Consider the following 27,881-nt stretch of genomic DNA (forward strand, 5'->3'; position numbering starts at 1 on the left):
TTTGTTCTTTTGTTTTTTTGGAGTTTTGTGGGTTTTTTTTTAATTCACATATATTACTAACAAAGTCAGGAAAAGAAATCAATTGACTATTACTATGATGGAACGTGGCCATCTGTTTCCTCAAAGGAGGGAAAACTATACTGAAGCCTGTACAGAGAGATTTCAAAAGTTATTGTGATTACGTATGATAGAACATTGCATCATTATAATAAATACACCAAAGAAACATCAAAAATATCAATTATGCTTCTACAATGTAAAAGTAAAAATAACATGTTACTTAGAAACTCCAGTGCTTGCTGCATTCTAATTCTACACCTAAAGCTCATTAACTGAAACTTAACCCTGCCTTAATTGTCTTTCTAACCTCTCAATCCAAACATAGATTTTAGCAGTTCGATCTTACTGTAAAACACAACGTCATAATCAATAGCTCCTATTTTATAAAGAAAAGACCAAGTATAAATACTCAAGTACCCCAAGGAAGAAAAGTGACGGAGACAGGATTCACATGCAGGCCTCCCCTGATTCCAAAGCCTGAACCCTTTCCAGTTCACCAACCTGACCAGCTTGTCAGCTGAGTTGCGGGCCACACAAAGACCCCACAACCAATCAACAACTAATTATTGCTTTTTGTTCTAGTTACTGTGGGAGCCCCAGAAGTAGTACCAGATAAAGCCTTGACTTCGAGGAGCTTTCATTTTCCTTAAAGAAAATATTTAAGAGAAAGAAATGAGGGATAATCTGTCTAAAGACAGACAAATTAGATGTAAAACTAATTGCTACAGTGGTCTGATGAAAGTCTGAGATTACTGTGGGCTGGAGTTGCCATGGAAGGCTTAATGGATGAGGAGGGCCTTGAAAGAAGAGAAAGAGGATTATTTTTCATTCATCTATTAGTCTAAGAAATATACATAGCATCTATGTGCCAGGCACCACTCCAGGTGCACTGGCAAACAAAACAAAGTCCTGAATGTGCCTGCAGAATACGGAGTATAAACGAATGAGCAGAGTGAAGTAGCTAAGAGCGTGGGAGGATCTAGATGAAATCAGACTGCCTCAGTTCAGTGCCAGGTGCTGCAATCAGGAACTGTGGGCAAGCTCCGCAGAAAGCAAACGTGTTGTCACCCACCCACTCACCCCACCCCACCCCCAGAGCCCCTAGAGGATGGAGATCAAGCCACGCAACCCGCCAGAGCTCTCGAGAAGCACTCCCGAGAGTGGCCGCCTACTGGGGAGCGCCCGGGTGCTAGGGCGCTCTAGGAGCGCCCGGGTGGGGCGGCAGTCGGCATGGGCCGGGCATCAGCACGGATGCAGAGCCTTCGTCCTGGAGCCAGTCTCCTCCGGGCCCAAGAAGGACACGGACACCGACCTCGGCACCCATCCCCAGCCATCCCGTGATGGGTACCTGCGCCCAGAGCCGGGCGGACTCCAGCCAGGAGCGAAGAGGAAGCACGTGGGGGGTCACCGAACTTCTGCGGGAGAAGCGGGCGCAACGGGCTGCCCCTAGCGGATGCCTGGCCGCCGACTCTCACAGTTTGCCTCCCTCGGCAACGCGCGTCCAGCTCAGGCGCCCGTAGGCGGTGCGTGCGCTGGCGAACTAACGGAGCGGAGACGGCGAGCGAGAGGGGACCTTTTCCACCCCTGTCCCTGCGTGATGACGTCATGGACCCGGGAGGCGGGGCTGCAGCAACTGCGGCTGCGCGGTTTAGTCTCTGCCCGCCGTAGCTGTGGTGCGCGTTGTAAGTTGCCTCTTCGTATCAAAATTAAGAGACCGTGACTACGGAGGGCAGAGTAAGCAGATGCCCGCACCCGCAGGGCCTGTCAGTGCGCTGGGGCCAGCTCGGGTGCCCAGACAGGTCCGGGGCAGCACACGGTAAGTGGTCTGGGGTTTTCAGTGTTAGCCTGGTTATGCGAGATGACTGGCTCCGGGGATCTGTGCGTAATTTTGACAGTCCTCTTAACTATTTTAATGTGATAAGATGGGGAAACTCGATCAGCAGAGCTGTCATTCAGCTCACTTGACCCTCCCCATCCTCAGTAATGACCTTGTAGACCTCTCTGGCATTCCGTAGATTTTCTACCCACCATTGCTGCTCCTGTACTTTGGCAGGCTGCCTTTAGGCCTGTATCTGGCTGTCAAATGCTGTTGTTCTGAAAACCAGCTCTGAGGCTCTGCTTTCGTTACTTCCCCCCCCCCCCCCCCACTCTCGGACGAACTCGGTCAAGCGGTTGACTTGAAGGGCCACCTATGTAGTTATGGTTTTTTTGGCCAGATCGTTGAATTTAACAAATCCAACTGCTTGCTCAACATTTCTCGATGCCTCAGTCAGAAAATTGAAGCCGAATTCATTTGCCTTTCTTCCTTAAACTCCTTCCTCAAAGCAGAATGTAATTCTCTACCTCCAAATCTAATGTAATCAGCAGCACCGCCCATCGTATTTTTTTGTAATTCCCTCAACAAAATGTCAATATGCTAGACACAAGAGATAGTGACCAAAACAGTCCTATCTCCTGTGAAACTTACAGTCTAGGTAAGAAAAAAGTGTTAAGAAAAAAGTATCCAGTGAGTAAAAAATAAGGCACTGCTGTAGAGGTGGACTTGGAAGGACTCTGAAGTGGTGACTTGGAGTAAGACCTGAATTTAGAAAGAATGAGCCTTAAGAACAATGGAGTGAAAAGCTTTCCCATGCATTAAGTGTAACACATGAAGACTCCAAGATGGAAAAAGTCTCAGCAAAGCAGCCAGTGTGACCAGAGTACAGTGAGCAAAGGGGAAAATGGTAGGAAACTAGACCAGATAATTGAAGGGCACATGGACCACAGATTTGAATTCTACGTGTGATGGGAAACCACTGGGGTCTGAGTAACAGGGAAGTGACAAAATCTGATTTGCCCTTTTAAAAGGCTCAATCTGGCTGCTATGCAAAAAACTATACTACAGGAGAGCAAGAGTAGAAACACAGAGAACCGTTATAAGCTACTGTAGCTACCTGTTCTGATGTGGTGGTCACAAAGTGCTAGTAGACTCAGGATATATTTTCAAGGTAGAACCACATGTAGATTTGCTTAAGGACTATAGATACAAGGTATGAAAGGGAATCAAAGATACGAGCAACTGGATGTAGGTTCATCAAGAAATCAATTTCAAATACTCGACATTCAAAGCAAGATATTAAAGTAGGAGTTTGTTTTGGGGAGTTTGGGACCTAGAACTACTTGGGTGACTAAAATGCTGATTGTAGTCAAAGTCCTGGGATTGGATAAGATCAGCTAGGGAAGAATGTTAGCTAGGGATGAAGTCTGCAACCAAGGCCTGGAGAACTCAGCAAAGGATACTGAGCAGTGGCCAGTTAGATAGGAAATATGTAGAATCCCATTTACTACCACCCTCCACTTTATGTTGTAACCGTTTCTTACATGGGCTACTCCAATAGCCATCTCTTGCACCGTATTATTTTGTTCTCAACACTGCACTGTTTTGGGGGGGGGGTGGTTTTGTTGTTGCGTTGTTTTTGCTGCTCCACGAGGCTTGCAAGATCTTAGTTCCCCAACCAGGGACTGAACCCGGGCCCACAGCAGTGAAAGCACAGAGTCCTAACCACTGGACCACAGTGGAATTCCATGAACTGAATGTTCTTAAATGGCAATTTTATTAGGTGACCCACCATCCTCTCCCCCCCAACCCCACCCCCTATACACACAGCTTAGAAATCGTGTTTCCAACTGTCAGAGACAAAACTTAACATGGAATAGAACTTACAAAGCTATTCTTAGTAGCCCTTACTGTTGCTTCAGCTTCCTTCTAGCTCTACTAAATCTGTACTCTTTTCACTTGAGCGAGAGAGCCTTTCTCAGTCACTGGAGACTGGACTTGGGACATGTGGTTCTCTCCCCTTCTTTACTAGTTTACTACTCCTCATCCTTCAAGTCTTAATTACTCCTCTCAAAAAAGTCTTTCCTGATCATTTTAACTGGGTCCTATCCTATCATGGCCTTAATATCTATCATCAACCATATTGCTCCATAATGGCTTTTGCCATACCTCAGTGTCATCACGTCAATATCTTTGATCAAACTGTTCAATGAAAGCAGGAACCACAGTGATTCTGTCACCACTGAATGCTTAGTGCTTGGAATGGTGGCCTGGCAAAGAGTACCCATATTTACTGAATGAAGCGTTAGTTTACTGACTTAATACAGTGGCTCCCTAATAAACACACCGTACTTAAAGAAAACCAATATTAGAAGTTAAGAACACAACACTAAAAATTGTCTTTACTAAATCAGGTGGTCTTTCACTACTTACAAACTTAAGGAGCCAGTCTTCTGCATGGGACTGGATTAGGCTTCAGAACAGCTGTTAAAGTAAGGTACTGAAATCCCAATTGAGAAGAATGTAGTAGTCTAACAAGTAAGTAAGGCAAGGCTACCAGAGATTTAAATTTTTTCCTCTCCTCTGACAAGTAGCACTTCTTCACTTAGAGCTTTGCTTGATGGTATAAACAACTAAAGCAAACTTCACTCAAGGACAATAAGGTATCAGGTTTTAATATAATTTAATCTAATGTAATTTAAAACATTCACTAGTCTTTACCAGTAGTTTTGTAGAATTCAAAATGGGAAAGGGTATAGAGATGAGGCTTAACAAATTACTTTAATATTCCTGAGGGGTCTCCCTCCCCATTAACTCTTTTAGAAGGGATAAGCTCAAGGGCAATACTGATTCTTTTGATATAACTTATAGTCAATAAAACTTCAGAGTTCTTAATAAGAACTCAACTGGGATGGGGATTCAGAAGCTTAAAGATGAACTGAAGGGTTTTAACTCTGTGCTTACCTGTATCCCATTTCCCCTAATAAGATATATTACTGAAAATATAATGAACAATACAAATTTCCTAAGACACTTAGGCTGACTACTCAACTACCTTCTACATTTTATGAACTGCTTGTCGACAGAACATCTCAGTGCATGAGCCTTCTGAGAATAAACACACATTCTCATGTCTCTAAGTGAAGTCTCCCACATAACAGAGTCATATACATAGGAGACAAAAAAACTGCAGAAGCTAACTGATTAAAAATATTTAACGGATTTCATTTTAATATCAAGATATGATGATCAGAAAAACTTTCATATTCTTTAGGGATATTAGGATCTGAAAAAAAAAAGCCTTAACCAAGGTAATCAATGACACTCTACCTTAAAGCTTTAAAATAGAAGTCTCATTGTCCACATGAGATGACTGATACTGTGCATTTACTTGAAAGTACTTTATATATGGAGTCTTGCTATACCAAGAAGCTACAGGGCCACGTGTGATAATCATTTTCTTTCAACTCTGCTAGAATATGCATTTGCCCAAACAAGGCCTTCTGCAGGTAGGACAAGTATTCACATTTTATACAGAACACCTAATACCAAGACTCAGATCTTAATGGGACTTTTTAAAAAGTTATCTGCCCCATAATGAGGCACTGCTTTAAAAAATATAGTCTGAATTGAGGCATAAAATTGAGGCATAAAAGCTTTAGATTTAGACTACAATGGTAGAATGCCAAAAAAAAAAAAAGCATAGTATCTCAAAAGGAACAAACGATTCTTTTAAAAACATACATAGAAATAATCAAACTACTAACACCTTTACATATTCACAGCATCTGCACTAATGCATAGAAGTCTGAAACCTAGAAAGCATTTCTCCTCCATCCCATCTCTGAACTGATTCAGAGATCACTGTATAAATAACTTGCTTCAATTTTGATTTTAAATCTCATGAAATTTTCTACACAGATAGCAAATTTAGTTTTATATATAGGATTGTAAGCATACATCATCTATAGGGATTACCCAGTAAATCATGAATATTTTATCTATCCCCCTAAAATACAGCAAACATATGGTTGTGGTACATCCCAGGCAGATGTCATTTAAAGCACACAAGGGGAGGTGCTAGCAGAAGAAATACTTATTTGCAAAAGTAAACAGATAACCCTTCCAATATGATGTACCACAACCACACATGAGAAAAGAACTTCTTTTATTTTAAAATAAACATTGAAGATTCCCCCCTTCCCCACCACCCTACAAAACTTCTGAATGTGGAATGTTCAATAGCCTAACCATTTTAGTAGGTTACAAAACCAGCAAATACTCCAGTTGTCTAACGATGAACGTTTGAGAATGGTTTTGTGGGGTTTTTTGTTTTTCTTTTTTTAAAGTAGCTGAGCACCTACTGGAAAAATTCCTTAGCTAAAGGCTGAAGACTAAATTCAATTTCTGCACAGAAAATACCATTAACTTAGTAGCCTTTGCTTAATAGGTGGGATTAATTCTCCATGAAGTCCAAGTGGGATACAACAAGCAGCATTAAGTTCATAGGCACACAAAACTAGTGCTCCAACTGCTAGCACAAATTTCAACATAGTACATAAATTACTAAACTGTCCTCTTCATCAAACTTGGGACTCTCCCTATACATCTATGGGAAGGAATCACCACTTTGAATATAAATACCTCCATGAGAAATGGATAATTCAATTAGGGTTAGACAAAAGATAAGTGCAAGTACTATAGAAATAGCTGCTGGAGATAACCATAAAATTTGGAACACTAACTGCATGGGGTGAACCACATAAGCTGCTAGCTGTTGAACACCAGTGTTTCAAGATACAACTTTTATAAACATGTTTTATTTGTTTGCTTATACCATCAGAACTGAAACTACTGACTGTCGTTTCCCTAAAATAGGGAAATCAATCTAAAACACATACTGGTGCTTTTCAAAAGATAGCAATTTAAAAGGGTGGTAGCAGCAGGCATTTGATATCTTTTTCTTTTAAAAACTTTCAGGCTTCAGGAAAAACATGTGACCAAGGTTGTTACGATTATCCATTAGAGATTTTCATCAGTACCTGTACCAATTTAGGTGACAATACAGCAAGATCCAAGGATTAGTGACAGACAATGTACATCATAAGGAATGATATATAGTACCAATCCTTACAAAAGTCATTGTCAAAGAAACTGTTAAGTGTCCAAAAAGGTATCTAAATATTTCACATTAAGTACAGAAGCGGCCATCCAGATTAGATCCCTTATTTGTTGCATATTTTTCAAAAAGTGCCAATCAAAGCCTAATTTTGCATTTTGGCTTTGTCTTATACAGTATCAGCTGTTAAAAAGCAATTTGCATGTGTTTTCAACCACAGTCGTCTGGCCAGAGAATGAACAGTGCTGTGTCAAACCCTAAGGCTGGTAGCCAGCCTTATATGTGTGATTAAGGACCCATGCATAATTTGGTATGCATCTAAATGTTCAGTGCTCCAATTTAACTGGAAAAGCTGTGAAATGCAGTTGTTATGCCAAACCACACTCCATTCCTTCCATCTTCCTTTCAAGGGAAATAGTTTTGTCAATTACCACTGAATAATAGGGCTGATTTGTAGATTTTATCCAAAGTCAAGTCAATCTTGCTTTTTCCAAGCCACTTAAAATAACTATGGAGATACCACCCCGTTAAAGTATATGATGTTTTACTCCTAAGCAAGGGTGAGGAATCTGAGTATCATGTGCAAGACTCAAGATGACGTTTAGGACAGAACATGCAGAGTAAAAATAGTTTCCTTCCATATCCAGGTAATATAAAGCTGACAACTGTAGTCCTGTCTTTATGGGATGAAAACAGTCCCTTTACAATAAGTTTCCTGAAAGGGAGAACAAATAGATAATAACTCTTCTGGTAACATATTATGGTACACTGGCCAGTGTGTTTTTGGCGATTAAACATAATCCTGTGAATCAGATTAATTCACTTGCTGAGTGTTCATTTGCGGCATCCCTCTGTTGGGTCTTGGGGGCCCTCCACGACCTAGAAGACAAAAATGGCATTTGGTTTTTCTTTCAAATATTATTTATTTTGCCTTCAAGCAGATTTTCATCTGAAGTCAAGAAGCATGTGGGCAGCTTGTCACCACATTATTAGGTTTAAGAGGTCAATTCTTCAGTGTTCAAGTTTCACCTGTCCTGGAAGTTGTCATGCGCAAATTTGCTCATGTTCTCTAGCTAAAAGAAGAGTAGAGCTAATGGAGTATTCCACCAGTACTCATTCATTCATTCATTCAACAAGTATTTATTGAGTGCCTACTATGTGCCAGGCACTGTCATCAGGTGTTGGAAATAGATACAGCAGTGAAGACAGACAAGGTACCTGCTCTCATGGAGCTTACATTCTAGTGTACACTCTAGCTTACATTTCAGTAAGTAACATCATACTATCAAAATTAATAAAAGCACCAGAATGAAAAACAGACCTTATTACCTAAACTGTTAAAAAGAAACTACATAACATTCAAAATTGTATAATGACTTGTAACAGATAAAGTAACTTTTTACATGCTGTTAAAACAGATTTTTAGCTACCAGTCAACTCAACTTTCATAGAATATGCTACAAGGTGAGAAAGAACATAACCCACATTCACATGCAAATATCCTTTGATACTTCAAGTCAGTAATTCTCAAGTGATCCATAAATTTTTTTAAAAATGCACCCTTTTTGCTGGCCAGTTTCTACTAGCATTGAAATCAAAGTACTTTGTAATTCCTCCTTAACATACATTTTATACATGTTATGGCCAATATCTAGAGGAAATCTATTCAATTTTACTTCCCTCCAATCAGAGAACCATTTAGAACTTCAGACCATATGAAACGATACCTCTAATTGTTACACAGATTGACTTCCTACCCAAATAGTAAGTAGTTTTCCTATGGTAATAGACAAAAGCCAAAACTCTTAAAACCTATAATTTTTAAGTATAGTTCTGTAAGTTAGTTAGGAATTTGGAGGTTTTGTTTCAAAGTCAGAAATAATTTGACATTTATATCACTAATAATGGTCCAAAAGGCATTGAAATTTCAATTAGTTCTATTACTTCTAAATGGTTCTCTTAATGTAACTATGGCTTATCTGGCCATTAAAGGGTTTCTGGCCCTAAAATATAATATGCATGTTTGAAAAATGAAAGAGGAATAATAAATTTATATAAATGTTTAATCTCATTCCAAAAATGTCTTACAAAAATGTTTTGGTAAGTACTTCCTAAAAACATTTAGCAGGTTTTAGGACCTGAAAAATAATTTGCAGTTGGAAAAACACTTTTTCTGAGGAGGAGAGATGTTCTAGTTTTCAAGACAGTTTATATAGTAACAGGGAAAGTCATTCAAAAAATTAAATTTGGGTTCAAGATAAGTTTTAGAAACAAAGCATTTCATTTAATCCCTAGCAACAAGTCTGGAAATGATAAATGTATTCCTAACATGTAACCTACATGCAGACTATGAACAGCTCTTCCAAGGCCAGAACAGAAGCTCCACTTAGGAGCTAGGATCACCACCACAAAATATTACCTCGTGGGGCTCCCCGTGGTCCACTCTGCCCAGAGCCTCGCTTGAAATTCTGCTGATATCCATCCTAAAAGACAAGCTAGTTAGTACTGAAGAAAAGGCAATTTTTTAATGCTTACCCATCTATCTCTATTCTTACAGTCTAACACTTGTAGAATACAGAATTCTTTATTCTTTTAGACATTTAAATATAGCATTACTACAAGTTATTCTTTAATCGTACTTCTATTCTCAAGATCAATGAGATATATTTCTCAGCTCTTAAAAATCACTGTTTTTACCAGCCTCTATTAAATGAATACCTATATTGAGTGCTAAGAAAAGCAAAAATCATTCTCCATAAGGAAGTATCTTGTACAAGGTACAAAATTAGCCCCAAATTACTTAGTTGCTCAAGTGCATCAAGCAACTACATTAGTCCCTTTCATTTGGGGTATTTAGGTCAGGTTTATATTTTATAACAATTTTACCTACCCGCTGATAGCCAGAGTAGTCCCGGGGAGCACTGAACTGAGACTGTGTATATCCACTGTTTGGAGTGTTAGAGAATGAAGGGCGGTAACCATCATATCCTCCTAAAATTTAGGACAAGAAAAAAAACAACTTTCTTATCTTCAAAGGGAATTTTTACTTTCTCATTACTGACCAAGGGAAAAACTGAAAAATTGTAAGCTATGCTAGTTATTCAAACTAATCTACTATCCTGATCCAATCTGTTTATACATTAACTGCCTTACAGGATAAAATTTTCACCCATCCATGCACATACATTTTCTGTTATATAAAAAAATAACAGAAAATCTCCATAAGGTCTGACAATTTATAGAAAGCAATATCCCCTACAGGACAGTGGTAGACATGGGTTTAATACATACAAAAAAACTCAGTTCCAATTTTGCCAATTTAAATGACGGTATCAACACATACTAAAAATGTTTATGTTGTACATAAGAAGCTAATGCAGAGAGAGACATATTTTTCCTAAAAATCATATGACATATTTCTATATATTGTGCAAGTCAGAAAAGAACATGAACTTGCTTTCTGGGGTTTTTCTGTTTTTGTTTTTACCTCTGAATCCATTAGCAGGTCCCCTGTATCCATTCATCAAGCCTCTAGCACCACGGGAGCCTCCACGAGACACACCACGACTGTTGTAATAGGGCTGACTGCTACGTGGAAATCCAGTGTTCTGCTGGGGAGGCTGCTGGTGGTTACCAGTCACTTGATGGGTCTGGTCCTGGGAACCATGGTAAGTGCCAACCACTATAAAAGAAAAAAATACATACTTACATACATATGTATATACACACACACAGATATACACACACACACACAGCTCATTATAATTTGTCTGATTTCCTACATGCTTTCTGGTTTAAGAAATGTCTTACACAGTTTCCTCAAAGTTTAATTCTGTCTTTAAATTTTCATATTAACAATAGGGAAAACTACACATTAATGAAGTCCCTGTCTTTCTCCTATATTAAGCTAAAGGGAATAAAATTCTGCAACAAATTCCAAACCTTTGAAAGCGCACATTGTGTGAGAGCACACAATTCTATCCTTCCAAATGACTTGAAAGGCTGTATTATTAAACATCTTCTGAGAGGCATCTGCTTATAGCACAAGAGACCCGCAACAGTCAAAAGATCTTACATACTGAAACACCTACCATCTTGTACCATTTAATTATTTCATTATAAAGCTCCTACTGGTAGTTTTCTTATTCTTTTAAATTTTCCTTGATACTTATTAAAACATACAAAAACATACTCTCCCACAGCTAAGCAGCTATATGCTAGAATACTCACTTACAAAGATAAATCAGCAGAGAGAGGCCTTCAACTTACACCCCACCCTAATACTTGAGTACATTTCAAGTACTTTTAAAGCACAGTCAATTTAGAAGAGAGTTAAATGGTACTCACACGGGCACTCAACCCCCTGGAGTGAAGGGAAGGTTCTAGAAGGTCCACACTATCTTATACCCCCTCCTCCTTCCACAATGGGGAGAAGTCTAAAATCTAGAAACCTTCAAAAATGAAATACCAAGGTACATTTCAGGTATTACCCCAATGTTCATAATTTACAGGGGAGAAAAAACAGTGCTAACAGTATCTTCGGGAGGTGAGGAAGGCATAGACCAAAGGAAGGCCCACACCCCAGGAACAAAAACAGTCAGCAGCCTTTAGTCAGCCCAATTCTCCCGTGTTTGGGCAGAGAGAACAGGTGAGTCTTGAAAATATTTAGCTGAGCTATTTTATAACCTCAAGAAACCCACATTTATTAGTTCTTCAAATGATATTTTGCAATGAAAAAGCTAGAGAATGCCTAGGAACAGAAGGGGTCATGGCTCCTTTTTGAACTATGTAATGGACCAGATACACTATTCACAGTGTGCTCTTTCTACATAAATTACCTTTTACTACATTCCCAAAATTTTAACTTATAAGCAAATATCACAAGTACCAGTAACATTTTCTATCTAAAAAGATTCATTCAGGGAATTCCCTGGTGGTCCAGTGGTTAGGACTCCGCACTTTCACTGCAGGGGGCATGGATTCAATCCCTGGTGGGGGAACTAAGATCCCACATGCCATGCGCCATGGCCAAAACATAATAAAAATTTTTTAAAAATAAAAAGATTCATTCATATGCAAGTAAAAAGTAGAAGAACTGAATTTTCGACTCACTTTTTATCAATAAGAATTCTATTATGCCTTTTGGTCAAATCTCACTGCAAGAAACTCAAAGTAGAACAATTAAAGGGTGATCTTTATTTAAAAATACCAGAATTCCTATTTGAGTGCATGTAAAGCATAAACACTAGTCCATAAAAAATAGCCAAAGATCCTTGCCAGATCCTTTTTTTATGTTGTTCCTGACTAGATACTAATTCAGATTAAAACAAAACTTCTGGAATGATGGGATACACTGCCTTGTTCAACAAATATCAGAATGCCCTCAACCTGCCAGGCCTGGTCCTAGACACAAGGGATGAGTTAGCTGCCAACACATAATCTTTGCCCATAAGGAAGTTTTAATAATGGGAAATAATAAGTAAATAAAATATACATACAAGTAAAAACATCTATACTGTATCAGGTAATAAGTGATTAAGGAAAACACCAAGTAGAATAAATGAGTGACCAAGTGAGCACATTACATTTGGACAAGGCAATGAAGGAAGGTCTCTGTGAGGTGATATCTGAGCATAGACCTAAAAGTCAAGAAGCAAGCCATGGAAACATCAGTGGAAGAAAGTTTCAGGCAAAAAGAAAAGGAAGTGTAAAGGCCGTGAGAAAGGAAAGAATTTGTGTTTGTGGCTGGTATGGGCACATAAGGAAGAAAATAGGATATACAACCAGAATCAAGGCAGGGGCCAGATCATGGATCTTGTAAACCAAGGTAAAGACTTTGGATTTCTTTTCTAAATGTAATTGGCAGTCACTAGGAGGTTCTGAACAGGAGAGAGGCATCTGATTTACATTTTAAAATAATCACTCTGGCTACTGTGTGGAGAACAGACTGGACTAAAATAAGAGTCAAGGGAGACAACTGCAATATTCCAGATAAGAGCTGATGGCTGCCTAGATCAGAGTGGTAGGGTGGAGGTGTCTGAGCAAAGCAGATGGGCCGATTTGATTTTTTACTGAAAATATCTGTAAATGTTATGAAGTTAAGTTTCATAAATAATGTGTATTTTGAAATGGTAACAAAAGTTATCTAGTCCAGTGCTTCACAGTCAATTAGTAATGTCAAGTAGAATATAAGAACAAGATAGCTTGAAATCAACTGGCACAAAGGGCCAAACTAACCAAATCAAATGATATACAGTAATTTTTAATTTCATTACACCATCTGAAAAAAAGGTAAAACAGCAAGCATGTTAGCATAATGTCTAAAGGCACCAAATATATCCGCTCTACAACCAACTTATGAACACAAGCATGCCTCATTTTATTGTGTTTCTCTTTATTGCTCTTCACAGATACTGCATTTTGTTTTGTTTCGTTTTTACAAATTGAAGGTTTGTGGCAACCTTGTGTAGATCAAGTCTATTAGTACCATTTTTCCAACAGCACTTGCTCATTTCATATCTCTGGGTCACATTTTGGTATTTCTTGCAATATTTCAAATTGTTTCATTATTATATTTGTTATGGTGATCTGTAATCAGCGATCTTTGATGTTACTACTATGACTCAGTGAGGTCTCAGAGGATGGTTACTTTTTTGACAATAAAGTATTTTTAAATTAAGTCATGTACACTGTTTTTTCAGACATAATGCTATTATTGCACACTTAATACGCTATAGTATAGTGTGAACAGAATTTTTATATGCACTAGGAAACCAAAAATTTCACATGACTCACTTTGAGATATTTGCTTTATTGCAGTGGTCTGGAACCGAACCTGCAATATCCTCAAGGTACGCCTGTACATGGCAATGAATAATTAAAGGAGCCTGAGAACAAGAAGTCCAGTTTTATCATTCAAAAACACAGATAGCATAACTGCCAAATTTCTGTCAGACTGTGGTTGATTCAACCTCCCTGATTAGTGATGCTGAATACTACAGTGATATGTAAGAAAAATCAATGTTGACCCAGGTCTGTCAAGAAATTAGACAATCAGAGATAGTTACTCACATCAGTCAGTCCAGTTACTCACATCAGTCAGTCCAGTAAAATTAAAGTATTAACGCCTATGGTTCTTAATAGGGTTTGCTAGCTTGTTGTGGGATTCCAATTAAATCTCTTTAAGAATTAAATAACCAAAGACCTAAAAAAGCTATTTATGTCTTACAAATGTAAGAAATCTAAAATATCTATATCCACATTATTATTGTGATAGGTATGACAACTGGCCAAATTATGACCTTCCTTGCCAACAAGGACCTTGTTTCAACCTAGTCCACCAAATGCAGCCACACCAACTCCTTTACTGCTTAATTTTGTATAACCAACTTGCTGCCAAGTATCATGCCAGCAGGCTTCAAATAATTAGCAATTAAGAGCAAAGTTGATCACAATTTGAATAACAAGTTTAATTCCTCTAAAATCACATAATGAAATAAGATAGGATATTATGAAAACTCACTAACCAAGGGAAAATGGGCATAAAGCCTCCAAAAACTGCAATAATTCACATAGAGCAAATATGGGCTTGATTTTACTCAGGATCAGCAATGAAAAATTCATATGGTCTACTACCAAAACAAAAACTCCTGGACACTGCCACTCAAAAGTCCAAACTCTCCTAACACTGTCAATAACTGCACTGCAAAGCAAGTAGTCAAGGAGGTGACACTGGTTTTCCTACCTGTTTGAAGCTGTTCTTGCTGAAGCTCTGTTTGTTCTACTTGGTGAGGCTGACTGGAAAAGCTCTGGTTATAACTGGTTTGGTACTGATTTTGCTGTTTTAAAGTTTCTGGTTCATTAACAGGAGGAACTGGGGCATTCATATTGAACACCTATAAGTAAATAAAGTAAATGATTAGTTCTTCCCTTTATGCTAATCATTTCCCTACTTTTAACATGGCCATGGCAGATCTCAATTCTGGTTTTACCTGAAACGTAAGAAAGACCATTACAGAAGTCTCAGACATCTCTCTCTCTCTCTCTCACATACACACACAAACACACACACACACACACACACACACACACACACCTCAGTTCATGCACTTCAATGTCGAAAATACATATATACCATATAGCACTTAAAGCAGAGTATAAATGGGGATTAAAAATCTAAAAAGACATATAATCAGAAGCCTTGGAAATGCTATTATAAATGAGAAATCTTTTTAAAAGATGCAAACCCCTGACAAAATATCACTTATAGAAATTAAAAATCTAAGAACTTTAATTTAAATAGTTATTTTATTTTTATTGATACTTTTCATCAAAAATTAAGCATTTAACTCTGAATTTTCCTGTGAGCACTGTTTTGGCTGTATCCCATCAATCACAGTATTTTCATTATCATTATTTTCTAGAAATTCTGCAATTTAGAGATGCTTACTGAAGAACCAGGGTGAAGTATCAAAATGTCCATTACTTTACTTTGAGATATACTTCAGTAAAATAAAAGATTAAGCAAATATGGCAAAGTGTAAACAGTTGTTAAATCTAGGTAATGATCTATATATATAATAGATGTTATACTAGTCTACTTTTTTCATGTTTACAGTTTTGTTAATCAAATCAAAACGGTGAAACTACAAAACAAGAAGACATGGGCACATAACTCCTAAGACTCAAATTTATCTCTGGGAACAGAAAAAAATGAGAGTCTGTCTTCAATTAAATATACCCTACAGTTAGGGTAGATGCAGACTCAAGCGCAAAGTTAAATAAAGACTTTCTGTTGAGACTCTAGCATGAAGGTAGTACACACCAGGCACTTAATGTTAGTTGGATTAATTTGCTTACCGTTTGCATGGATTGGAATGGAGCTGCATTTACATTGATTCCACTGCTATGTAAAGGTTTGCTTGTCCCAGCCTGGAACACCTGAGGCTGAGAAGCAGCAGGAAGGGATGATGATGCTGTAGTCTGGTCTGTATTTAAAGAGATTGTTGCCTAAACACAAAGTGAATAATCACACTTTAGTGGTAAACTAAGCCAAGTCTACTACCCATACGTATGTTAACAAGCTCAACTATTTTATGAAACAAAAATACTACAGTGCATGCATTGGGTCCAAAACGAAGAGACACTGTATTAACAGTTATTTACCTCCACCCAATTCATGTATAATTGCCGCATCAAGTTTACATGACCTGGTAACAGAACTTGCCTGAATCTGGTCAATTGGTTCCTTTTGTGGTCGTTGCTCGGTAGCATGAGAAGGCTGGTACAAGGGTTGAGATGCTGTATATCCCTCACTTGTAGATGAAACCAAAGGAACCTACAAAGAAGTAAAGAAATCAAAGCTTCATTCTGTTATAAACCACCTTTAATACATACAGGGTTAAGAAACAGATATGATAAAGAGACTATAAAACCTAACAACTGCAAGAATATATATATTATTAAAGCTCAAAGTTAAATAAACCCTAGTCCAGTTATGAAGCTCCCCACAAATGTAGATAACATCTACACTAAGTTTTAAAATTATGAAATCTAAAATCTCAGTTCAAAATTAAAAACCTTCTTCCTTCATTATAATTATAAAACACAAGGATTAACAAAAAAATTTTTTTAGTTCATCAAAAGAAAAATAAATGTAAAGATGGAAATAAAGGCCGATAGCTAGCTACCCATGCCAGACTTGGACACTTATCAAATTCCTACCTGGTTTTCATAAACTAACTAAGAAAGAGACCCAAGAAGTGATTAAAAACAAAAAGCTGTAAAAATATTTATATCACTCTTACCTGTGTAGCTTCTGGTTGTACAGAAACTTGATTAGGTTGAGCAAGTCTAGATTCAGAATGAACTGCAAAATTGATCAAACGATACTATCATACAAAATCAAATTTCTTCAGAAATGTCTAAATACATTTACTTGCTCTTTAAAGTCAATTTTCTATAGCCAAATCCTATATAAACTTTTCAACAATCATGAAAATAAATGGGGAAGTATAGGCAGGATTTTAGCCTTCAAGTGAGCATTTTCAATTAATTGATAGTCACTGTAAGTCAACTGTCACAATGGCCTCCACTTTGTTTTGCAAAGTGTTAGTGAGACAGTACTAATGAAGAGGTGTAGAGCAGAATGGTAAGAATCAATGCTAATGTTACCCACAAAGAGCCTTTTAAAGCAGTAACCATAAAGCAGCATTACTCTTACTCAAAACTTTTAGATAATATTCAGTAACATTTTAACATTATCAACTTTCAATACAATTTCAAATGTTGCCACTGGAAAAAATAAAAACATACCTTTAAAAAGCCTATATTCAACTCAATGTGCATATTATTGCCAACTCTCACCATCCTTCCACTACACTCCCAAATCACCGTTAGATAATAAAAAATACAGTATCTTTCGTTAGCCATTTAGAAATCATCCGTTTTCACTGGAGAGTCTAGTGAACTCAGCCTTACCTGAACATCTAAACAGCTTTACAGGTTACATCAGTGCTGCATGTGTTGACTAGCGCAGCTAAGAAAACTATGTATTTTCTTCCTCTGGTAGAGCTCAAAAAATGAACACTGATCTGTTTTCTACTCTTGGTAGAGAGATATGAGCTCCCTTTACTTTAGAGAAATCCTAACTACCTTAACCATATTAACTGTGTTCATTAAACATGCTATTACCAGCAACTCCTTTTATGACACTTAAGATTAACAACATTAGGGCTTCCATGGTGGCGCAGTGGTTGAGAGTCCGCCTGCCGATGTAGAGGACACGGGTTCGTGCCCCGGTCCGGGAAGATCCCACATGCCGCGGAGCGGCTGGGCCCGTGAGCCATGGCCACTGGGCCTGCGCGTCGGAGCCTGTGCTCCGCAACGGGAGAGGCCACAACAGTGAGAGGCCCGCGTACCGTAAAAAAAAAAAAAAAAAGATTAACAACATTAAATGTGTTACTTTACATGGTTCCACTTTTATGCCCTTAATGCTGACATGCTGTAGGAAAAAAACAAGACTCAAAATTACTTAAGCTTAAGCACTTAAGCTGATACAAAGGCACCAACCATATTTAGTATGCTGCTGTTTCAAATAATGGTGTAAGACTAGTAAGAGTTTGAAACTTACTATCTCTTCCACTTTCCTCTTGAGCATTCCCTTACCCACTCCACTATTTTTTACCGACTCCATCTCATTTTTTATTTAAGTAATAAAATGTTCAGAAATTCTCCTAAAAAGCTGCAATCATCCTTCAGAGAAAGATACCTGTTAATACTAGATTTATTCTTAGATTAATTTTGAAATTTAAATAGCCAAGCAAAATTTCATTTATACACAAAAACAAGCAAAACAGGTCTACAGTTTTACAAGTTAGGAAGTGGTTACTAATGGGGCAAGGAGAGAGGTAACTACTGACTAAAAGGGAACACAAGTAGCCTTCTGGGGTACTGGTAAAGTTCCACTTTTGGGTGCTAGCGTGTTCAAGTTTGTGAAAACTCACTGTGCTATAAATTTGCTTGTACTTTTCTGTATGTCTGTATGCCAATAAAGTTACAAAAAAAAAAATCCACCACCACCACCAATGATGGAACTACAGATATTATTCATATTACAGGAAAAAACAGTAACATTTCTCATCGAATTAAAAGATACAGAGACTTCCCTGGTGCTCCAGTGGGTAGGACTCCACGCTCCCAATGCAGGGGGCCCAGGTTCGGTCCCTGGTCGGGGAGCTGGATCCCGCACACATGCCGCAACTGGGAGTCCGCATGCCGCAACTAAGAAGCCCGCATGCCACAACTAAAAAAAAAAAAAGGATCCCGCATGCCACAGCGAAGATCCCGCGTGCCACAACTAAGACCCGGCGCAGCCAAAGTAAACAAACAAACAAATAAATATTATAAAATAAATAAAAATAAAAGATACAAGATCTAAAAGTTAAGCATTAAAAAGAAAAAAATTAATTTTCATAAACTTTACAAAACCTGAAAGCATTGGCTCTATACTTTCTTTCTCACATAAACATGTATCATTACTAACCTGGAGGGCAAACCAGCTGGGGTATGTCCATGTTCTGTGCTGGATTCATAGGCTGCGCAGATACAATGGCAGGATCAAGGGTCTGGTTTTCAAAATCCAGCATTGAATCCTACAAGTTTAGGTAGAATGTAATGGAATTAAGTTAAATAATGTAAACACTTAACCCTTCTGTCATAGTGTTTGACTAAATAGCACCTACCTGTATGAAATTATAGGGCCCCTGCATTTGCGCCATAAGGTCCTGTACTCGCTGTCTTCTCACGAGGGGATCTGCCTGAGCCACTGGGGTCAAAGAGTGGGGCTCTGGTACTGAAGGAGATGCAGCCTGAGGTTGCTGCTGGAGTGAATTTACCACCTAAAATGGGAGAGAAGGAGAGGGGACTGGGTTGGTAGAATGACAGAGCTCCACTCATTATCATCATGACTGGTCCCCAAATTACATACACCACCTACACTGTAAACAGAATAGCAGACTGGAATGTATTCAACCTGACCAAATTATGCCAAATTTAACACTCTGATCAATGCTATCACTTCTATAGTGTTCCCAATTCCACAGGGTCACCATGTTGCATTTCAGATTTACCTTGTAAACTGCTTTCAAGAAAGACTACCTGTTATAACTTCCTAAAATTATGTGTTTTGCTTAAACTGTTAAGCCTTCTATATTAAGCAAACCTATATATCTATACCAAATATATATCTATCTCAGTACATGATATATAATGAGCATTCAAGAAATGTTAGCTGTTATTATCATCAAGCTTTGAGTTCCCATCATTTCATTCTCTCTGGCAATACCATAGGATCAAGCTCTATCACCTCATCAAAACTGTTACAAAAGCCAAAGCTCACTCTGTCATTTTTCTAGCTCTAATAATTTCTGATTATTGTTTTTAGTAATTCCCTGCTACTGAAAAATATCACTAATTTTTATTACATCAAATTTATATTCCTCTGTCTGGCTTTTAAGTCTGGGCAAGTCATATCTGTTAAGCCTGGGCAAGTCACAACCTTATTTCCTTTGTAAGCAATACTGAGCTAATAGAGCCTGGTAACCAAACAGCACTAGGGTGAAGGAGAAGTCTAAGATGACACTCCAACGTACCCCTGTAAGGTAGTCTTTCTGAAGGCTATCCATGTGGGAGCCCAGATTTTTATAGAGCAACCTGATAACAGACAAATCATGTACTTTAACAGACAGATTAACCCCATAAATTATAAATGGATATTTATATATTTTTTTGTAATTGTATCAGCAAAGCAGTGATTATATTAAATATCCTCAAAGACAAACAAATCACCTTTTAAACAGAACAGTCTTACATGATGAGTTTGTTATTCTAATAAATGTACTAAGAATGCAAAAGACTTAACAATCTAAAATTGTTCTTAGGAGAGATAAGAATTACTAACTAAAGACAAAAGACATCAACCTTGTAACAGAGAGCTCTTACCTCAACTGTTTCAACTGTCCACTCATCTACCTGCTCCTTTTCACCACTGCTGAACTGTGTTTCTGCCATAAATTGTCTATTTACATACTGCAAAGCAAAGTAAATGTTTGAGACCTCTGTTTGAAAGGCAGAAAGGGAAAGCTAGCATTAAATAAAAATCATACCTCTGTTGATTCAACTTCACTTTGTTCAGTGTATTCTTCTGCAGGCTCAGGTTCTAAGAGGTTAAAAAATGATACAAAAGAGTGTAAGAAAACTTTTTTTAAGTTAACAATTCATTTAAATCCAAATAAGTAAACAGTTCACCATCACGTAGTCTGAATTTATTTACAAAGTTATAGTTAACAGTACGTTTCTGTATTTTATTATTCTTACAATATATTCAGAAAGTGTTTTCTTTACCATTTATTCCACAATTATTTTAGTTTCAATAGTAATTATTCTGGATCAAGTATAATGCCAATAAAGCAGCATCCTAGTCTCTATTTTAATCTACTTGGTAAAAGTGGTAAGGGGGGAAAAAAATGTCTTGGGAATTCCCTGGCAGTCCAGTGATTAGGACTCGGCACTTTCACTGCCTGGGCCTGGGTTCCATCCCTAGTTGGGGAACTTAGATCCCACAAGCCTCACAGCACAGCCAAAAAAAAAAAAAAAAAAAGACTGCCTTACTGCCTTATATTGATCTGCAACCATAAATTCCATTGATGTGCAATGTTCCCTTCTAGTTTCAACCTAATGCTTACCATGTGCCAGGCACTGTATACATACTTTACAAATTACTTCCTAAATGAAGAACCTGAGGTACAGAGAAGTTCAGTAGGTTGCCCAAAGTTACACAGCTAATACGTGTTGTAGCCAAGATTCTATCCAGGCAGTCTGATTCTGGAATCCATGCTTTTACCCATTATAAAGTTTATGCTCCAACAACACTCCCTACAGTACTCAAAATTTTATTCATCATCTTACATTATCATAAAAGTCCTCACAGTAAGTGCTTACCTACCTATTAGTGATGTGCTAGGTGCCAGAATAGATCTCTGGTGACTGAGGAATTTATAGTTTAAGATCATGGAGTTATAATCACTCCATCATTAAAAAAACCAGAAAACCTCATACCATTCACCTCATATACTGGCATTGCAAGCAGCAATAAATCTGTGTACATCAGCCAAAAACCTATTTGAAAAACCTTACAACAGTTGCTCCCTCATCCATACTCCAGCCTAGCAATACTGCAGCAAGAGAAATACCAGTCTGTAACAATGATCAACATAAACAAGATAGGGGCTTCCCTGGTGGCACACTGGTTAAGAATCCACCTGCTGATGCAGGGGACATAGGTTCGAGCCCTGGTCCAGGAAGATCACACATGCTGTGGAGCAACTAAGCCTGTGCGCCACAACTACTGAGCCTGTGCTCCAGAGCCCGCGAGCCACAACTACTGAGCCCACGTGCCAGAACTACTGAAGCCCACACGCCTAGAGCCCGTGCTCCGCAACAAGAGAAGCCACCACAATGAGAATCCAGCACACCGCAACAAAGAGTAGCCCCCGCTCGCCGCAACTAGAGAAGAGCCCGCGCGCAGCAACAAAGACCCAACACAGCCAAAAATAAAATAATTTTAAAAATAAAACTAAAAAAAAGATAAACAACTGATATTTAATGCCTCTGGGAATTACTCTTAACATGCTTTGTCTTAATATTTGGTCATGCTTAAAGTTTCTTTAAAGATCTAAGTGTACAAATATAACTAAATAAATGTATAGCTTGAACTTGTGGCAAAGGAAAGTAAAACCAGGACCCTAAACTAAAGCTCATATCCACCTGAGTACTCACCAGCTTCAGCTACCTGGTCTTCAACTGCAGGTGCTGAGGCTGCCTCTTCTTCCTCACACAGCCCATTCTGGTGGTTGTGAGTGCTGTCAAAGTAGTTTGACTGGAAAACACGCTCAACAATTTCCTTTAGAGCTTTATCTAAAAACAGAATATTAATTATAGTCTTGGACTATCTGAGGATGCCTGACTTAAAAGATTCAACATTCTACAAAATATAGTGGTAAGAAAAAAAAAACCCATCAACTGTTACTTAAAAACATAAAACCATTAAATTCCAACAGAAATTTATTACAGAATAGGGAACAAGAAATTATTTGTATTAAATTTTTAAGTATTTTAAATAAGTTAGTCCAAAAAAACCCTGACAATTATCATTTATTCATTCAATAAACATTTACTTAGCACCTAACTGTATGTTAAGCAATGAACTAGGCACTGGGGCTACAGAGAGGTATGTAAAGATACAGTATCTGCCCTCACTAAGTGAACAGTCCAATAAAGAAGAGTTATCAAATACTCACAAAAACAGTAAAATTACATCTGTGAAAAGTACTACACAGAAGTACAATGGACTGGACCTAATCAGGGAGAGACCATGAGAGGCTTTTCTGGTATAAGGGCTGCAAGAGCTGGGATCTGAAAGGTGAGTAGTAGAGAGGAAACAAGTGTTTCAAGGCAGAGGCAACAGCATCTACAAAGCCCTGTACACAGGGTGCCAAATACAAGAAAATTAAAGTATGCATTGTGGCGGGAGCATAGGGAGTGAGAAAACGCATAAGGAAAGATGAGTCTGGAGAGACTGGTAAGAGCCAGAATATGCAAGGTCTTACAAACTAAGGGCAAATGTATATAAAATGTGATTAAAATAAAACCATTAAAAGATTTTAAAGAGGAATGGATGGTGAATTCAGTTAAGAGACTGCATTAGACAACAGAAAGGCAGAAAAGTAGAGAAAAAGAAGTAGATTCAAAAGATATTTAAAAGGAAAATAAAATTGTCAGAATTTGGTACGTAAAGGGGACAGGGCGGTGGGGGAAGGTTTGTGTCAGGAGTTAATCTCCATTTCCTGGCCTTGTATAGTAGATGTAGAGCAAGACTATTAAATAGGTCACTATACAGAAAAATGAAACTTCAGGGACATTATATCAAAGTATTATAAAATTAATGCTATTAAAAGTAAAACTATAGGGGGACTTCCCTAGTGTTACAGTGGTTAAGACTCCACGCTCCCAGTGCAGGGGTCCCAGATTCGATCCCTGGTCCGGGAACTAGATCCCACACGCATGCCGCAACTAAGAGTTCACAAGCCACAACTAAGGAGCCCGAGAGCTGCAACTAAGACCCGATGCAACCAAATAAATAAATAAATATTTTTTTTTTAAAAAGTAAAGCTATTGGGAATTCCCTGGCAGTCCAGTAGTTAGGACTGCGCTCTCACTGCTGAGGGCCCGGTTCAAGCCCTGGTCAGGGAACTAAAACCCCGCAAGCCACACAGCACAGCCAAATAAATAACTAAATAAATATTGACTTTTTTATATATATATATACACACACACACACACACACACACACACACACACACACACACACATATTCACACACACACATATAATATATATGTTTATTTATTTGGCTGTGTTGGGTCTTAGTTGCAGCACACAGGATCTTCGTTGCAGCATGCGGGATCTTTCACTCTTCTCTAGTTGTGGCACGTGGGATCAGTTGCCCAGCAGCATGTGGGATCTCAGTTCCCCGACCAGGGACCAAACCCGTGTCCCCTGCATTGGAAGGCGGATTCTTAACCACTGGACCACCAGGGAAGTCCCAATAACTATTAACTTTTGAATGCTGAACACTTCACATGTTTTCCTTCCCCTGCTTCAGAATCTCCTGCCTCAGAACTATTTTAAAAAAACTTATGAAAACTGAATGCACATAAAAACACTAATATGAGTAAATTATATCTTTCCATTAACTATAAAGATGTTACATTCCTCAGATGCAGGAATGAGGCCAGGTAGAAAATAACACCAAAACAAGCTACGGCTTAGACTTTAACCCTTGTTACTCCTCAACAGTGCTCATGAAAATTTTATCAGGCTTGACCTAAAGCTACTTTTTGAAGCTAACAAGTTTATACACGTCAACTGCTTTCTAATCAAACTTCAAGTGGGGAATTCAGTACATATTTGTAGCAGAACTAAAATCAAGCCAAAAAGTTTTTTTTTAACGAAGAAATACAGACAACACAAGTTAACAAACCAAGAAAATGATTTCTTACGTGAAAAGACACAAAAGCATTGGTTCCTCATATTTGATTTACCCATCTCCTTAAAGCAAATACACTCCAAATTACATCATACAATTTTGCCAGAAAAAGTATAAGCTCTTTTCAACCAAATAGCTAAAAACAGGGTATAAACAGATATTTTTGCCTTAATATGTTCAAAAATCTACTTCCCTAAATCGACATTAAAAATAGCTAAGAATCTATTCCCTGACTAAGGGGTTAAAATCTAAAATTCCTAATTTACTGAGGTAGTGTAACTTAAAAATATCCTTTAAAAACAAAAAAAAATCAACAGGGCTTCCCTGGTGGCGCACTGGTGAGAGTCCACCTGCCAATGCAGAGGACACGGATTCGTGCCCCGGTCTGGGAGGATCCCACATGCCGCGGAGCGGCTGGGCCCATGAGCCATGGCCGCTGGGCCTGCGCGTCCGAAGCCTGTGCTCCGCAACGGGAGAGGCCACAGCAGTGAGAGGCCCGCGTACCGAAAAAAAAAAAAAAAATCATACAACTGCATATTTACAATTAAGGAGTTCACATATAGAATACTGGCCTAGATATTAGCTTTTTAAAAAACATAGGAAAAAATGAATGTCCCAAATTGGCAGAAGTTTAAGAAAAACTAAAGGTAGACTAAGGCTATGACCATGAGTAGAATGTACAGGGTGCAGTAAATGTTTTTCACAAAATTTCATCTGTAAGGAAAAACCAGTCCCCATCTAGTACCAAAAACAATGAAAGTCAATTTGGTATTAATCTGTCCACCTCAAGCAAAATAAGTTATGAACAAAACCATGTTAATTTAGGACTCCCATCTTTATAGATTTTTGATTGGTTGATGCTGGTGTTTTGACTTACACACAAAAAAATTGCAAAAAATAAATAAATAAAAAGATACAAAAAGGAAATAAACCAAAAAGTAAACAGTGGATTAACGTTATTTACACAGTTCTAAAATTTCTTTCATATTTATTTTTATTTTATTTTATTGTGGAAAGAACCCTTAGCATGAGATCTACCTTTTAACAAATTTTTTTTTCAACAAAATTTAAGTGTACCATATATTATTGTTGACTACAGGTGCAATGTTGTACAGCAGACCTCTAGAATTTATTCATCTTGCTTGAATGAAACTTTATGCCCAGTGATTAGTAAGTCCCCATTCCCCCTCCCCCCAGCCCCCGGAAAATAGCATTTCCTTCTTTGATTCTATGAATTTGACTTTTTTTTTTTTTTAAACATCTTTATTGGAGTATAATTGCTTTACAATGTTGTGTTAGTTTCTGCTGTATAACAAAGTGTATCAGCTATATATCCCCATATCCCCTCCCTCTTGCCTCTTTCTCCCACCCTCCCTTATCCCACCCCTCTAGGTGGTCACAAAGCATGGAGCTGATCTCCCTGTGCTATGCAGCTGCTTCCCACTAGGTATCTATCTTACATTAAATTTTAAAGATTCTTAGTCACAAAATCAAAAGTTGTCAGTGATACTCACAGGTTGTTCCACATACAGGTTTTTCCTTCCCTTCCAGCAAGTCCCACAGGTGAATGGAGGCATGTTCATACTGCTCATTCAACCTTGTAATAATAATAAAACAGCTAGTTAATTACCTTTCGGTTGTCTACTCAACACAACATTTAGAAATTTCTATTATCAAATACCACTATACCTCAAGCTCATGTCCCGTTCAGGGTCTGCTAACTTGTAGAACTCATCCAGCAACGACAGTTCCTCTTCTGACAATATTGGCACTCCATTCAAACCTTGCTTGAGGTCAGTTCTCACTTCGTCATCTCCCAATTTGTCCAAAACATACTGCAGCTCAAGCACAGTTTTTAAACGTTTCTGTTCAGCTTCTTCTCTCATAAGCTGCTCCCGACGTGCTGTCTTCTTTATTGTTTTCTGAATCTGCATAAGAATATAAACATAGACGTAGAAATAAGTTTTACGAAACTCCTTTACATCAATTTCAGGTCCAATGTAAATAAGACATATTTCATTCACTGAGTTAAATGAGACCCTGATATACAAAAGAATGACTCCCAACTTAAAAACAATTTAATAAGTAATCTGTTTTAAGTAGCTGCTGGAAATTCAAAATACATCTTTTCCTAGAAGGTATTACACTATGGAAATGGTATCAATGAAACAATATATTGGGGATTTGCTTCAAAATAATCTAGCAGGCAGGGAGCAAGGGAGTAGGTGTATAGATGAAATATAATTGCCCATGAAATCATGGTAACTGTAAAAGCTAGGTATAGGTAAATGTGAGCTCATTATAGTCTTTTCTTTAGTTTTTAAATTTTCCATAATAAAAAGTATAAAAACTAAAAATTTTAATTAAGGTTCTGAGACAATTAAAAAAGAAACCCAACCAACAGCCACAATAAAAAAAAAATCTTATCTATGTCTGTCTCTATGAAAAAATGGTTCAAAATACTAATTTCAATTGCCTACTATTGACTCACAAGAAGATGTCAAACCCACTACTCATCCCAACAATCCACCACTTCCATTCTAGGAAGAAAGGCAGGAATGAGAAAATAAGTCAAGAAAGCAAAAGTAAGATAATAAAGAAAGCCACTTTGGATGAAATGAGGAGTTCAAGTAGGGAAGACTATGAAGACTTGAAAAGGTAGGCTGGAACTAGGTTAAAGAAGCTCTTGAACCAAAACAAAAAAAGCGTTTAATAACTGTGGAAAGTGCAACAAAGGATCAGAGTTAAATAAAAGGACTGCCAATGAAGTTAAAGGCCCAGTGAAAAGTTCCTGAAAACACCAGTGTTAAAAAAAGAAGCAAAGGAGGATACAAGTATTTTCATTTACATAGTGACAGTAGCTTCAAAAATAGATTCTATATTAAATTGTATATAGCAATTCTACTTCTGTGACCCATATTTTTTTTTTTAAATCAGAAACAAGAAATTGCACAGGGTTCATCAAGCCTGAGGCTCTGATCTAAGCCAAGTGGAACAAATCCCTACTTGGGTGTAAATTAAATTTCCCTTACTCTGTTTTGAGGGGTATCAATATTTTCCACCTTTAATCAAATTTAATAAGTAACAATAATATTAAGTGCATGAAATAGTTATACGTCAAATACTGTTATAAGCATAACCCTATAATGAGGTAGGCACTATTACTGCCATTTTTACTGTTATAAGCACAACCCTATAATGACGCACTATTACTGCCTCTCCCCTCTCCCTTTTTCTCCCATCCTTTCCTTTCTATCCTACTGGCTCTGTTTCTCTGGAAA

At 37.9% G+C, this 27,881-nt stretch overlaps 2 protein-coding genes across 14 annotated transcripts in view; both read right to left on the reverse strand.

Annotated features, from left to right (window-relative positions):
* The window catches only part of NAT10 (N-acetyltransferase 10), a 50,623-nt gene extending 49,010 nt beyond the window's left edge, over positions 1 to 1,613 (reverse strand). For all 6 annotated transcript variants that reach the window (XR_007478921.1, XR_007478918.1, XR_007478919.1 and 3 more), the window contains exon 1: positions 1,409 to 1,613. The gene's annotated coding sequence lies outside the window, so the exon portion shown is untranslated. The remainder of the gene's footprint in view (positions 1 to 1,408) is intronic.
* Positions 1,614 to 5,080: 3,467 nt separating this feature from the next.
* Positions 5,081 to 27,881, reverse strand: part of CAPRIN1 (cell cycle associated protein 1) — a 37,059-nt gene continuing 14,258 nt past the window's right edge. Inside the window, exons 5-19 of one of the 8 annotated variants that reach the window (XM_004263989.4) lie at positions 26,290 to 26,528; positions 26,115 to 26,197; positions 22,332 to 22,469; positions 20,660 to 20,712; positions 20,496 to 20,582; positions 19,238 to 19,393; positions 19,039 to 19,147; positions 16,802 to 16,863; positions 16,222 to 16,332; positions 15,855 to 16,004; positions 14,740 to 14,890; positions 10,483 to 10,677; positions 9,886 to 9,986; positions 9,415 to 9,478; positions 5,081 to 7,874 (exon numbers count right to left, since the gene is read on the reverse strand). In XM_004263989.4, coding sequence (XP_004264037.1) covers positions 7,810 to 7,874; positions 9,415 to 9,478; positions 9,886 to 9,986; positions 10,483 to 10,677; positions 14,740 to 14,890; positions 15,855 to 16,004; positions 16,222 to 16,332; positions 16,802 to 16,863; positions 19,039 to 19,147; positions 19,238 to 19,393; positions 20,496 to 20,582; positions 20,660 to 20,712; positions 22,332 to 22,469; positions 26,115 to 26,197; positions 26,290 to 26,528 — 1,764 coding nt within the window. In that variant the 3' untranslated portion in view covers positions 5,081 to 7,809. Of the gene's footprint in view, positions 7,875 to 9,414; positions 9,479 to 9,885; positions 9,987 to 10,482; positions 10,678 to 12,107; positions 12,152 to 13,232; positions 13,276 to 13,790; positions 13,883 to 14,739; positions 14,891 to 15,854; positions 16,005 to 16,221; positions 16,333 to 16,801; positions 16,864 to 19,038; positions 19,148 to 19,237; positions 19,394 to 20,495; positions 20,583 to 20,659; positions 20,713 to 22,331; positions 22,470 to 26,114; positions 26,198 to 26,289; positions 26,529 to 27,881 lie in introns of those variants that run through there. The other 7 variants (XR_007478923.1, XM_033410299.2, XR_007478922.1 and 4 more) reach the window with 7 other exon arrangements.

This window comes from Orcinus orca, chromosome 8, assembly GCF_937001465.1.
Source record: "Orcinus orca chromosome 8, mOrcOrc1.1, whole genome shotgun sequence".
NCBI lineage: Eukaryota > Metazoa > Chordata > Mammalia > Artiodactyla > Delphinidae > Orcinus > Orcinus orca.